At 40.7% G+C, this 15,572-nt stretch overlaps 1 protein-coding gene across 4 annotated transcripts in view; it reads right to left on the reverse strand.

Moving 5' to 3' along the window:
* The window catches only part of vps13a (vacuolar protein sorting 13 homolog A), a 405,759-nt gene that overhangs the window by 367,156 nt on the left and 23,031 nt on the right, over positions 1 to 15,572 (reverse strand). For all 4 annotated transcript variants that reach the window (XM_080188886.1, XM_080188884.1, XM_080188883.1 and 1 more), the window contains exons 2-3: positions 10,121 to 10,164; positions 4,974 to 5,016 (exon numbers count right to left, since the gene is read on the reverse strand). In XM_080188886.1, the coding sequence (XP_080045012.1) occupies positions 4,974 to 5,016; positions 10,121 to 10,164 (87 nt within the window). The remainder of the gene's footprint in view (positions 1 to 4,973; positions 5,017 to 10,120; positions 10,165 to 15,572) is intronic.

Below are 15,572 nucleotides of genomic sequence, written 5' to 3' on the forward strand. Positions count from 1 at the left end.
TTCAATCTGACAGGAAGCCAAGGATATGCTCTATCCCCACAGATCCAATGTGTGCCGTTGAGAGTTGGATAAGTGTTGCCTTCTCTAAAATAATAAGCTATGTTGCAAGACTGGACATTACTGGGTGACTCGGGTATATTAGGCTGGTTTGGTTACTGTATAGTTACATTTACTTATGCTTAAATTTCTCCCAGAACCTTCCTTCCATATTCCCTACACAACATGCTCCTTTTGGTTTTGGAGTTGGCTGTTCTAAAACTAAACTAGGAACTGGTTTCCTTAGATTAGAGATAGGTGTGTACCTCTTCATGTGGCCTAACTTTCCTGCACATGACTTACTGTTATGAAACTTCTCCTTTATCTCTCCACTATTGAATCCTGGTGTACAGTGTTCAGGATGATTGAAATCCTGGAGCTGTGTGGTCTGCCATTATCAATTCTGACCATATCAGAGGTGATGGTTGTAAAGGTATTTCCCTCCCTGCATGGATGGGGATATGTGAACAAACCCAACATCTTGACTGATTGGGCATTCTAATCATGTGTATGCGTGCCATACCTCCCGAGAGGAGCACTGAAGGACCTCTGGTCCTACCTGAGCCAAAGTCTATATATTCAATACTAAAAAAATATATAAACACATGTATTGATCATGACTGTTTTTACAGCTTTCCCCTTTTTTTAAAAAAAAATAAAATCCCACCTTTTGGTCAACGTCAAGTAAATAAAACTTATTTACAGATTCACTTGGCAACCACATTACACTTTATTACGCACTATTTGCTTGTTATCTGTATTGGGTGTGGTTTATGGCTTCTTGCCTGGCGACAAAGTTGCTTGGAGATCTTCACTACAGCAAATAATATTTTGTAAAACATAAAAATGCCTTTCAGCCTTGAAGTTAGTATCTCCTCATCTGAATCATTTCTATCTTCTCTCTAATACCTTCTCGATTTCCTCGTGCCATGATCTGGCCTAGTCTATGAGCTTGTTTGCAAATCCAAATTATTCCAATTATCATTAAGAACATAAGAACATAAGAAACATTAAGACAGCTACAAAAGCTAGAATAACCCCTTGTTATATAGGATCATTCATCCACTGGGGCAATTTCATTGCTACTGGATTACTCATTAGGATATGGTTTCAGCTGAGCCCAGTGCCACCATCATGGACTGTACTTTTCATTAATTAAGGCACGTTTGTCTTATGACAATCATGCTATAGGGCCCTTCCCACTGGACTCCTAGCCTTTTCTTGTCTATCATGAGTTTCACCATTACCTTATCTCCTGGTGTGGGTAATTTAAGAATATTCTCTTCTGCCAGTTTCATTCGGTCTTTGTGCTGTTGCTGAGTGATTACATTTCTTCAAAAAGCAGGTAAACTATTAAATGCCTCATACATTGAAATGCTGTTCCTCTGCTAATTTCAAGTTCCCCTCCTCTAGTTATTGTCTTCTCTGGGAGGTGCATTTCTCTTCCTGTCATCAATTCAAAAGGGAGGGGTCCTGTTCCTCAAGGAATAGCCCTTTGTCACAACAATATTGCAGGCAAAACCCACATCTAATTGTTTCCTTCTTCTAAACTAGCCTTACCTAAATTATTCGTCAGTGTTTGGTTCATTCATTCCTCCATTCCTGAACTCTGAGAATGATACATATGTGAAATCTTTGTCTTATTCCTAATAGCTGACAAGCTTCTCAATAAGCGAAGTGGGTTCCTTGATCAGAATGTAACTGAAGAGGCATTTCCCCACCTTGGCAATATCTCATTTGCCAAATTCAGAGCTACAGTTTTGACTGCGATACCTTTGCACAGAAATGTTTCAACACATTTTGTAAACTGATCTACAATTACCAAACAATGTCTTGCCTTGTACCCATGGTAACTGTCCTGTAAAATCCATTTGTAAATTTTCCCAGGGTACTTTAGGTCATGGCTGATTTCCCATTTTAAACCTGCAGAGATGACGTGGTTCCACTAGGGTGCACTGCTGGCACCTCTGGCAAAATTTTGCAACATCTCTTCCCATTTGCTTCCACTACCAACATTCCCTTAACAGATTCAGCATTTTGTATCTGCCTGTAGGTGCTAATCTGTGGTATACTTTCAGCAGCAATGCTGCATTACCTCAAGGGCTATTATTTTCCTCTCCCTTCTCTATAATCCATTCAAGCTTTTGTCCTCCATATTTTTCCCACCTTTGCTTCTTTTTTCCTGATGCTTGTTCCTGTACCTGTTTCACATCAATGTCTGTACTCTTACTAGTTTGCAACGCTGTTACTCCTGTGGTTTGTATCCATTCCCAATGCTGTTTTAATAAATCTTTTGTGGCTTTATTGGCAAAGCTATTCCCTTTCTGTGCTTCACTTTCAATCTGTTTATGAGCTTGGACTTTTATTACATCTGTCTCTAAGGGACTGCAGGCTGCTTGGATTAAATCTTTAATCAAGGCCTCACGCTTCACATGTCCTCCACTCAAAGTTATAAAACCCTGTCTATTCCAAGCTGTCATGTAATCATGCACTATCCCAAAGGTATACCTGCTGACAGTATAGAAGTTAACTCGTTTCCCTTTGCTCCATTCTAAGGCCTTAGTTAAAGCTAACAACTCGGCCAATTATGCTGAATTATTCCCGGGGATTTGTTCTCCTGTAATCACTGTTCCCTCATCATTTACCATTGCCCATGCAGTGCGGGGCTCTCCATTAACAAATTTTCTTGCTCCGTCTACATATAGGTTAATTACCTTTTCTCCCGGAAGCGTTTCTTCTGTTAAATCCTCACTCGCTTCCTCAGACACTTCTGCAACACACTCATGCTCCACTCCCTGCACCATCAGTCCTCCCATGCGATTTTTCCTGACATCTGTGCTGATTTCTACATGCCTATCTCTTGACAAGGGATTTGCTTCCTATTTGGAATATCTTCCATTGGAAACTCTTAAATCTCAGCTTCCAGAAGCTGGTTTGCAAGATGGATTGGGCTACATTCACGACCTTTTGTAATTTCTTGTAGTCTCAGGTAGAGCAGGAGCCATACCATGTTGTGACTGTTGGTTCCTGACTATGAATGCAAACTTATACTGATGTTTCTTCACTACGGGAATTGACCAAAATCCATTTGCTATGTCTAGCATTGTGAAAATCATCTGTTCTGACCCAATGTTATTCAGGACACTAGCTGGGTTGACACTATGGAATGCTCGGGTTGTATTGTGGTTTAAAGCTGTATAATTGACGGTCAATCAATAACTGCCGTCTGGCCTTTTAACTAGCTAGGTCGGGGAGGTTTTGATTTGTCTAGTCTTGGAGGAGGTTTTGATTTGATTTACTATCGTCACATAGTATTGGCGTACAGTGAAAAGTATTGTTTCTTGCCTGCTGTACAGAGAAAGCATACCGTTCAGAGAAGGAAAGGAAAGTGCAAAATGTAGTGTTACACTCATAGCTAGGGTATGAAGAAAAATTGATATGAAGTACTTCCATTCAAAAGCCTGATGGCAGCAGGGAAGAAGCTGTTCTGGAGTCAGTTGGTACGTGTCCTCAGTTTTGTATCTTTTTCCCCACCAGAAGAAGGTAAAAGAGAATACGTCCAGGGTGCACGAGGTCCTTAATTATGCTGGCTGCATTTCTAAGGCAATGGGAAATGTAGATAGTGTCAATAGGTGGGAGGCTGGTTTGAGTGATGGACTGAGCTTTGTTTGCAACCCTTTGTAGTTTCTTGCTGTTTAGTCACTCTTCATTGCGAAAAGGTGAAAATGTCTATTCACTACAACCACAAGCTAAATGCCTCTATTCATTTTAAAACCTTGGTAACTTGCAGCTGCAGGGTCGCTTACTTATAATAGAGACTATATTTTATACCTTGTTTCCAAAGAATGTGGCCTCCTTAGTTCTGCTTGTTTCCCATTATGCTTGGCGCAGGCTGCATCTTGGACAAAGCTTACAAGATATTTGAAAATACATTCTAAATCTACAATACTTACTCAAAATTCTCTACCAATGATTATTATGTGTCTATGCTGACAATACCTTTGCATGATATATATACTTTGTGATTCATTATGGCATATTTAAGGCACACAGTGGTCCCTATTCTAAACTAGTTTACTTCGTTTCAATAGTCTTCAAAGTCCTTTGGATGTCTGTAACCCTTTCTACAGGCACCATGGTCTATTCCTTCCCTTTCCCACAGCACCTTTACATGAAAGTATGGAGATGCAACACTTTTTTTTCTTACTTCTGCCCTTATCATCTAAGGTTCCAGCTGCAAAAGCAATGTCCTTCTTTCAATCTAGCATACTGTATATGTTACTCACTATATTCTCTCCTCTATAATGGGGACGTCAAACTCAAGAGTAAGCAATTGTCTTGCAAAACATCTCTGTTCACTCTGCAGATGTGTCCCAAACTTCCAGTTGCCTGTCAGTATAATTCTCCATCTTGCTGTCACTCTGAGCTCTATCCTTAGCCTAGCACAGCATCCCAGTAACGCCCATCATAAGCAAAGGAACATCACCTCATTTTCATTTGGGCATGTTAAAGCCTCCACACCTTAATGCAGTAAATATCCCAAGGTATTTCACACACACATGATCAGATAAGAATTGACATCAAACCAAAAGACATTAGGACACGTGGCCAAATATTTGATAAAATAAGTAGGTTTCAACATCAACAACTTGCATTTATAAAGCATCTATATTTAGTAAAACATTCTAAAGGATGCTATCCAACAGAATGGGAGTAAAGACCATCTCAAAAGATGAGGCAGTTCAAGTAGGAAAGGGGTTAGGAGAGAAAAACAGTCAGCAAGTTAAAGGAAAAGTGTAATTTAATGAAGAAATGTACAAGTATCAAATAAAACTCAATTGCTTCATCAAATGCTTGAATCAAATGGGTCGAGTATCCTCTGGCCTCAAGAGCATTAATTAATAACGTAGTCTGGATAAAGGACAGCAAAGACTTACCAATATGACCAGCCTTTACTTTGAATGGAACATTCAGCTCGCTCTGAAAAAGTGTGTTTTAAAAAAAAATCAGTTTATATTTCAATAACTGCAAAGTTACAAAGCAATATAATTCCCCCTCAAGATCATAGCCATGAGATGCTCCTAACCCTTATTATTATTATTACTATTATTTTTGCTGGAACATTTCTGTACAATTAGGATTTTAAAGACACAAACTAACCAAGTAAAAATGCTGTTTATGATTGCAGGTCCTTGTGAGCTTTTCAAGAAAGCCTAAGAAACACTAGTTGAGCATTCAATTGTTCCTGAACAAAGCAAATACAGCATAATACAAAAACAAAATATTGCACATGCTGGGGGAAACGTGGAGGCTGGAAAACATCAGCTGCCCCGTAGCTATTTAAAAAGCTGAGCGGAATAGAAAGGACCAGCCAGAAGCTCTGCAGTACTCTGAACAGAAATGTGCAGCATTGGATCAGGATTTGGTTTCAGGTGGGGAGCCCTCATCAAGTGCCAACCTGGCAGGATCCAGCAAGACCCCCAAGGTTCTTAGAATTGCATTGGGGACATGGACAGGCAGGTAGATGAGCAGACATTCTCTGGTTTAATGAGCTTCCAACTTTAAAGCAAAGCAAGGCAGAGGAAAATCCAGCCTCATACTTCAGAGCAATGACATTTCATCAGAATGGAGGAATGAAGGTTTTAACCTTTGGAAAGGGAGAGTGACTGGAAGAACAAAAAGGGAAGATCTATGATAGAAAGAAAATGAAAATGAATATTATGAGGAAGGAAAAAAGGAAGCTCACGGTCATTCTTGCAGACCGAAAGGAGTTCTGCAAAGTGGTTATTCAGTCTGCATTAAGTTTTCCCAAAATACATAATTCCACACTGTCAGTAGTGAATACATTTCTTTCATTTAGTCAGTTGTAAACAAATTACTGTTTTACCTGGAAGGTGTATTTGGGACCTTGAGTGGTAAGGAGGTAAATGGACAGGGGTTGCATCTCCTTGCTTACGGGTTTTAAAAAAAGGGCAGCATGGACAAGTTGGGCTGAAGGGTCTGTTTCCATGCTGTAAACCTCTGACTCTGACTCCTCCGCTTTCATGAAAAGATGCTGTAGAAAATAGATGGAATGTTGGGGGTGACTGAAGAGTGGACAAGGCTGTGATGCGTGGAAAGAACAGTTCCTTCAGATTGCTGAAAGGGGAGGGCAGATAAAGATGTGCTTGGTGGTGGCATCATTCAGGATACGGTGGAAGATGGTCCATTGAATACAAAGGCTGTTGAGGTGGAACGTGAGTACAAGGGGAATCCCATCATGATTCTGGTAGGGAGGGGAAATGTGTGTGAGCATAAGTACGTGAAGCAGATTGTATGCAGTGGAGTGTCTGGTCAAAAACCTTGCAGCAGTGTGGGGAGTGTTGCGTGTGTGCGTGCAAACATGCATAAGGGAATCCTTAGTTGAGGAAAATGGAAGCCACATCAGAAGTATTCATACAGAAGACTGCATCATCATCTGAACAGACGTGACAGACATTTGGAAACTGGGAAAACAGGATGTGAATAAATTTAATCAAGTTGGCTATCAAAGTCTATAGACTGGAGTGAATATTAAATGGCAGCCTAACTCCAGAAAACTGAAGCAGAGAAGTAAAGTTTATTTATTCGTCACAAGTAAGGCACTGCCATTAACACTGCAATGAAGTTACTGTGAAATTTCCCTCGTTGCCACAATCCGGTGCCTCTTCAGGTCAATGCATCTTACCAGTATGTCTTTGAGACTATGGGAGAAAACTAGAGAACCCGGAGTAAGCCCCCACAGACACGGGGAGAACGTGCAAACTCAATGCAAGCTGGAAATCGAACCTGGTCCCTGGTGCTGAGAGGCAGCAGTGCTAACCACTATGCCACCCAAGGTCCCCTGCATCATATATGCCAATCTTCAGATAATCTGATTCACACCACAGAAGATCAAGAAACAACTGAAGGCACTGGATACAGAAAAGCCCCAATAACATCACAGTAGCACTGACAACTTGTGGTCCAGAACAAGCTGCACCTCCAACCAGAACATTCCAATACAGCAAGAACACTAGCAAATACCCAACAGTGTGGAAAATTGTCAAGGAGTCAAGGAAAGGAAAGAAAAGGATCAGATGGACCAGTGAAGGAGAGAGGATAGAAATTGATAACAGTCAATGAAAATCCACAGCAACGCCTTCCATTTGAAGAAAGTAAGTGGAGTTGATGGAGAAGTAGTTCAATAGGAGAACAAATTTGGCCAGAAACAGGGGTGATAATGGAAAAGGATTCGTTGAACTTCCACTCAATATGATCTGCCCAATCCCCATTCAGAAAGACTTCAATTGGTTGAAAACCAATTCGGAAACACAAACAAATTACTGCGGATGTTGGAATATCTGAAACAATTTCATTGCTTTCAATTTTAAGATCTTTTACTGGGGCTTGAACAGACAGATAATATCCAAGTTCTGATGAATCCATCAGATCTTGATACGACATTGCGTTTCCTGTCTGCAAATCCTCCCCCTGTAATAGACTGTTTCCTGCCATATTCAAAGGCTGATAATATTCGAGTCCTGATAAAATAAATGAGTTGCCTACACCTCACTGTGATGTTGATATAATCTAATCACAGGTATTTCTACTGAACTAATGCAAATCTTCATTTTTTAAATGAGCCCATTTAAAAAAACAAAGAGCCAGCGGCATGTTAATGTAATCCATTCTCTAAAATGATAAATAAGTGCAGAAAACACTGAAGTCTGTCAATATCTGTATTAGAATAAACTTATTTTTTGGCCACATTCAGTTAAACTGGGAAATTACAGTTCACTCACTGCTTGGCACTAACAGAGTGCTAAAAGCACAGATTCAGAAAAGATCAAGCAGCTCAAAACTGGGCATCCATAAGATCTTGTGGACTATCAGTAAGCAGAAGAGTTGTTCTCAAACACAATCCATATCTAAAGAAAATACAGCATATCCCAAGGATGTCCCGAAGCATGGTACATTGGGGAGACCATGCAGACGCTACGACAACGGATGAATGAACATCGCTCGACAGTCACCAGGCAAGACTGTTCCCTTCCTGTTGGCGAACACTTCAGTGGTCACGGGCATTCAGCCTCTGACCTTCGGGTAAGCATTCTCCAAGGCGGCCTTCACAACACTCGACAGCGCAGAGTCGCTGAGCAGAGACTGATAGCCAAGTTCCGCACACATGAGGACGGTCTCAACAGGGATCTTGGGTTCATGTCGCACTATCTGTAACCCCCGTGACTTGCCTGGGTTTGCAAAACCTCACTTACTGTACTGTCTGGAGACAATACACATCTCTTTAAACTGTGATCAGTGCTCCTACCACTCACATTATCAGCCACTTCAGGTCTTGAACAGCAGGTTAGGTGTAAGGATTCGCATTTTAATCAGTAATCTCTAAACTGTCTGTGCTTTATATGCTCTGTCTGAGGCCAGAACTCTCCATTCACCTGACGAAGAGGGTAACCCCTCGAAAGCTTGTGAGAATATTATCAAATAAATAGGTTGGACTAAAACCTGGTGTTGTCAGACTTTTTACTGTGTTTACACCAGTCCAACGCCGGCATACCCACATCATGTCTACTATTACAATCAAGCCAGGGAATCAATCCTGATCAGGGAGGAATGCAGGAGAGCATATCAGGAGCAGCACCAGGCATATTTCAAAATGATGCACTAAACTGATGAAGCTACACCATAGGATATGTATGCTAAAATATGGAAGTAGCACTGAGGTAAAAGACATTACAGCCAACAGATCAAAGTTTTGCACATCCAGTTCTGAATGGTGGGTCTGAATTCTGAATAATTTTGTACACCCCAAGCAAGCTTTTTTGTTCCAAGGAATATAACAGTAACCTCCCAAATCTGTCCTCATAGCAACATTCTTGTAAACCTTCCCTGCACTCCTGAGCAATAATGTCCTCCCTGTAATGTGATGACCAGCGTTAGGAAAGGGTTAAACAGACCTTTCACTCAAGTTTTAATTTGATGTTGATTATTCAATAGAAGTCATTGATATATAAAGGAGCCACAAGTGGCACTGTTTCTTGAAGGAGAATTGTGTATGGAGTTGGATCAAAAAAATTAAAAAGGTAGTTTATGAGGAAGCTGATCTCATTTCTTCTTTACTGAACTACAACCGAGGGGCTCAAACAATGGTAGCTGAGGATAGTTGCTGGTTCCAAATAAAGGGCTGCAAGTGATACTTTTTCAAAACAAAAGATTTCATTCAAATTTCATTCAAATCAACAAAGGAGTAGGAAACAACAAAATGATTGAACCCAGAGTAAAAATGTCAGGATATGACTATTCACCATTATTTTCAGAAACTGAACCTTATGACAACTGGAGAAGTGAAGACATCATGTGGACTAAGGTAACCAGTTTGGGGAAAAAAGAAAACAAGGAATGGCCTTGGCTCTTTCTTTACCATATAGAAGTAAAATTAGATGCAAAATATTTTCTGAATTGGAGTTGGAGTAGGAGTATTTGGACTTGGAGGAAGGTCTGGACACTTTATTAACCTTTACGAATATGATGTATCAAAAGGATGACTTATTGAGTGCATATAATGCCTGGTCAGATTTTAATAGACTTTGGAAATCAGAGGATACTTCCATTGAGGAATGTGTAATGGAATTTAGCAGACTATATATAAGGCTACAAAAACACCCCCTGCAAATTTCACAGTCCGTGTTGGCATTTAAGTTGCAATTCTGTGCTAAAATTCCAAATATGGATAAATTCCTGGTTTTGACAGGAGTTAAATTTGGAGACAAAAGATACCTTATGATCAAATGTCAGAGGCTTTAAAAAAATTTTCAGGAAAATTCTATCCCCACAGCTTTTATGACAAATGCTTTAAAGCTCCACACTTGGTCCCCAACTACGAGAAAAATTAGACTAGTTCACAGTATTTTCTGACTGGCAACAAGACACCACTCCATCAGCTCGTTTTATCCTAATTCCCTTCCATTAATTGGGAGTTAAGCTTGAACATGGAATTGCAAAATGCCAAGTACAATACGTAGTACAGAATGTTTACTATACAAAAATCAAAATTTAAAAGGCAGCTTACCAATGCATTTTCTTTTACTTCCAGGTTATTGAGTACCACATCCCCTGTTAAGAAATGAAGAATTAAAATTTTGTTATAAAATAAACTTTTCATATTGAGGGAGGGGGAAGGGATGTTGAGAGACAATAAGATATGTATGCATGATAAATAATCACTAACAGAGCAAGATTCAATGAATTTCTAAGTGCGGGAGCATTATGCCACACCCCACCCACTATTTTGCTACAAAAGATGCAGCCATGAATAGGATGACCTGTTTCTTTTAAGACACAGTTTGATTGATTTTTCTAGCTCTGTTATAAGAAAAACTGAAGTTGAGCTTTCAAATGCCAACTTCATGCCATTTCCAAAGTCAAAAATATCAGAACCTGTTATCTCCCTCCGCAGATAGAGCTCCCTGTACTCAACATTTTGTGATGCTGCAATTTCCACCCCTCTCTCCCCCCAACAATCAATGACAAATGACTAAGTTAGGTTTTATCCTGCTGCGCTTGAATTTTATGGGATACATCATTTGGACTTCTCAGAAATTTCATGCCCATGTTTAGTTTCTAAATCAATCTGGGATTTGAGTGCTTGTCCGGGTACCCCATCCAGGCCAGTCACTTTCAGTGGCTTAATTTTCAGGGTTGACTTGATGTCTGCGATGCTGACCTCGGATACCAGTTCGGCCAAGGCTTCCAGGGCGGAAGACTTCCCCTCGCTGACCTCTTGCTCAAAATGGGTATTGCATACGTTGAGCTCATATGCATCGAGCTCATTGGGCAGGGGTGCATCATTGCCGGTGATACTACATGCATCTGTTATATCGTGCAGACTTTGCCACAATCAGTGGGTGTCCATGTGGGATTCTAGCTTGCTCCGATACGATTATGTCTCTTGACATCTTTGGTTCTCCGTAGATTGTATCTGGATTTCTTGCATTGGTCAGGGTCATCTGACTTGAATGGCTCAGACCTGGTCTTCAGTAAGCAGTGGATATCTCTGTTCATCCATACTTTCCGGTTGGGAAACACACAAATTTGCTTCTTTGGCACACAGTCTTCTACACGCTTACTAACAAAGTCTGTTATTGTAGTGGCGTACTCAGTCAGGTTGGTCACCGAGTTCTTAAATATTGACTAGTCCACTGACTTGAAACCCCATAGGAGATCACCCAATTCCTCAAAACAACATTGCATGACTTTCAGATTCTTCTACTTCAGTTTTTGCTTGTAGGCCGGGAGCAGGGGCACAGCATAGAGGACTGATTTGTCAAAGTGCGAACAGTGATAGAGCAGTTGGCATTTTTGATGTTTGTCTAGCAGCGATCAGAGGATGTTTGGGCCTCTGGTGGGACTCAAGGTGTATTGGTACTATCTTGATAGGACACTCTTGAGCTTTGCCTCAGCCACAATAAACAAGTCCTCAGGATGTTTCGTCTCAAGTCTATTTGTCGTGGTTTACATTTTGCCCAGCATGGTCTTCACGTCTGCATGGGGTAGGATGTAAATTGCTGTCAGAATAACAGGTTAACTCCCATGGTAGGTAGTAGGGCAGCATTTCAACGTCAGATATTCAAGGTCTCAGGAGCAGAGACTCGGTACTGTTTTATGTCTGAGCACCAAGAGGTATTGATTAGAAGACAGACCCCACCTCCCTTAGCCTTGCCTGAGACAGCTGCACGGTCCATTCAATGGACTGAAGCCCTCCATTTATTGTCTGGTGAATCAGGAGTGAGCCGCGTCTCCATGAAAAAGAGCACACAACAGTCTCTCACTGCTAGAGTAGATTATTCTGTAACATCAACAAACAGTAACTGCACATTTGCAGCAACCACAGTAAACTGAACTCAGAACATGTCATTAAAAAAAAATGCCCAGATCACGTATTCTTCCAGAACTATGTCGTACTCCATAATGTTGAACGAAATTCTAACAGGTTTATATTAACCATCAAACTTGAATGTTAGAAGCAGCTTGTATTTCAAACAGCTTTGTATGCAATGTAGCAACTTCTGCTAATGCCTGTTTTGCATTAGTACTGACTGAAAACATTAGTATACTTTCAGTAAACAGCTGAATATTCTAATGTTGATGAACAGTTCAAGACAAACTGCACATGAGAATCAAGACTACTAATGGAAACTGATATTACTTTCATCTACGTGTTCCAGTGGAGCAGTGTCTGCTCACCTGTGATACACATTAAAACATGCACCTCCTCACACAAGAATAAAACATTTGAAAAATTATGCAAGATACTGTCACTTGGTACTACAGAATTTGAATGTCCCTGAACAGACATGTTTCAGCACTATAATGTAGTACAATGAGGTGTGGTAGAGAATTGCAGTGACCATGGTGAAAAAAATGTCGGTAATTTGTTGGACTATAATTACCCTCTGATGTTCTCAAGAGTTTGAATCACATGACCAATGGAAGAATGAAGGTGTGTCTCACCCCCACCAAGAGGGGCAATGTATGTTGTTGTCATTTCCTACAATAAGTAAAATCAGAAGTAGGTTGTGAGCTGGACACTTATCTAGTGTTGGATCGTTCAAGGTTAAGGCCTACGAGAGTTCTTGGATGAAAGCTACAAGAAATATTTGTCAAATGCTTTTGAGATATGGTCAAAATTTAATGCAATATGGAAAATAAATGGTTATTCAATGAAGTAACATAACATGGATTTGAACAGATATCATAGAAGTGTCATGATCCAGTATATCATGAACTTCCAGTTAGTACATCTATATTTCAAAACTGAACAAAACAGACTATCAAAACGGCCATTGCAAATGGAGAGACATTTGGCATTTGAGCTTCTCACAGTTGCAAGTCTCAAGTAATCAATCAAATACAACATTAACAGACATATGGGGAATTCACACATTCCTTTGTTTGAGAATAGATCAATACAAAAGGATTTTAGTATTTCAAGCATCTGGACTCTGTTTTACACTGGTCTTATGATCCGGTATAACGATCTAGCAGATGGTAATCGTCAAGCTGCCCAAATCCAAAATAGCAATGACAAAGATTTGCAATTTAGAATGAGAAGATATTGCACAGCAGTAGGGAGCATAAATCATAAACCACTCTTGGAGATTTTAACTATTAAATTTAAACAATTATTAAAAACACACAAGACTACACTTATATGGTTCACAATAGTTCTACAAATATTTCCCCAGAGGATTTCTGCTTGGTTAAACTCAAACATCCTTTTGGACAACAGGCCTCAGATATTCCCCACAAAATTCCAGTAAGATTACCAAAAATATCCAACATTGCTACAGGGTATCAGAAGGTGGCTGCTAGCTGCTTTGTTCCCAGATTTGTTTCAGCACACATGCTCTACAAGACTCCATGACAACATCTACGTATATAGCCTTTAATGTCTCTTTTAATACACAAATCTGTTGTTTTTGCATCCCTTTGAAAGTTCCCATTCCCAGATCATACACATAGAGGACTGCTTAGAATCAGTAGATTGGTCAGTATTTAAAAACTCTGACTAGCCTGAATGATTACGCCATGATAGTAACTGGCTTTATTAGTAAATGTATACAAGACTGTTGCCAAAGAAGCAAATCTGTATTTCCCAATTGGAAACCATGGATGAACAGGGATATTTCCTGCTTGCTGTAGTCTAGGCGTGAGGCGTCCAAGTCAGACGACCCTGACCTGTATAGGCAAGTCAGATATGATCGAAGGAGATCCAAAGATGGCAAAAGACAGTACTGGACCAAGCTAGAATCCCAGGCTAGCCACAGACCCCCGCCGACTTTGGCAAGGTCTGCAAGACGTACAAGGTTGCAAGATGAAAGCATGTGAAATCGCTGGCACAAATGCACCCCTCCCCAATTAGCTCAATGAATTCTCTGCCCATTTTGAAGGAAGAGATCAGCGAGAGCACGCCCTACATCCTGGAAGCCTCATGTGAACCTGTATCCAACACCATCATTGTAGATGCCAGAGCAGCCTTCTCCAAGATCAACCCACAAAGTGTGGGTGGGGTACCTGGACAAGCACTCAGATCTTGCACGGACTGGCAGGGGTATTCACAGACATCTCTCTTTGCAATAATCTGCTTCAAGATGACAACCATCATTCCAGTACCAAAGAAAAGCCAAGCAGTGTGCCATAATGATTATCATTATGAAGTGCTTCAAAATGTGTTAGTCATGGCATGATTCAATTCTGGCCTCCCAGACTGCCTGGATCCACTCCAGTTCACCTACTGCCGCAAAAGGTCCACAGCAGATGCCATCTCCCTGGCCTTGCACTCAACCAAGATAACAAAGACATCTATGCATCGACTGCAGCTCAGCCTTCAACACCATTATTCCTACAAACCCATCTCCAAACTACATGGCCTGGATCAGCCTTTCCCTCTGCAATTGAATCCTGAGCTTCCTAACCTACAGACCGCATCAATAAGGATAGGCAATCACATCTCCTCCATGATCATCCTCAACAACGGTGCCCCATAAGGCTGTGTCTACAACCACTTACTATTCTCCTTATGCACCCATGGCTGTGTGGCCAAATTTCCCTCCAGTTTGATTTTCAAGTGTCAATGAGACGGAGTACAAGAGAGAGAGATTCTGGTGAACTGGTGTGACGACAATAATCTCTCCCTCAATGTCAACACAACGAAGGAGATAGTCATTGATTTCTGGAAGCATAACGGAGCCCCTGTCTACATCAATGGGATGAAGTAGAAATGGTCGAGAGCCTCAAGCTTTTAGATGTCCTGATCACCAACCACCTGTCCTGGCTCCTCCATGCAGACACTATAGTTAAGGAAGCCTACCAATGCCCCTACTTTCTCAGAGGATGAAGGAAATTTGGCATGTCTGCTGTGACTCTCACCAACATTTACAGATGCACCATAAAAAGCATTTTTTGTGGTTACATCACAGCTTGGTACGGCTCCTGCTCTACCCAAGGCTACAAAAAACTACAAACAGTTGTCCATCACTCAAACCAGCCTCCTGCCTATTGACACGGTCTACAATTCCTGCTGCCTCGGAAAAGCAGCCAACATAATTAACGACACCATGCACCTCGGACATACTCTCTTCCACCTTCTTCCATCGGGAAAAGGATACAAAAGTGTGAAGGAACGTACCAACCAACTCAAGAACAGCTTCTTCCCTGCTGCCATAGACTTTTGAATGGGCCTACATTGCATTAAGTTGATCTTTCTCTTCAGCCTAGCTATGATTATAGCACTACATTCTGTACCCTCTCCTTTCCTTCTCTATGAGCAGTATGCTTTGGTTGTATAGCACGCAAAAAACAACACTTTTCACTGTGTACCAATACAGTGACAATAAAATCAAGATGTGTTATATTTAGTAGTCATTACTTTTGGGTAAAAATAAACATTATACTTTGCTTTATTCAAAAACAATTGTACATTTTTCTTTTGAAATACAATGGTTAAATTTCGAGTCACCTTC

This window comes from Carcharhinus amblyrhynchos, chromosome 5 (assembly GCF_965287045.1).
Source record: "Carcharhinus amblyrhynchos chromosome 5, sCarAmb.v2.hapA, whole genome shotgun sequence".
Lineage (NCBI taxonomy): Eukaryota > Metazoa > Chordata > Chondrichthyes > Carcharhiniformes > Carcharhinidae > Carcharhinus > Carcharhinus amblyrhynchos.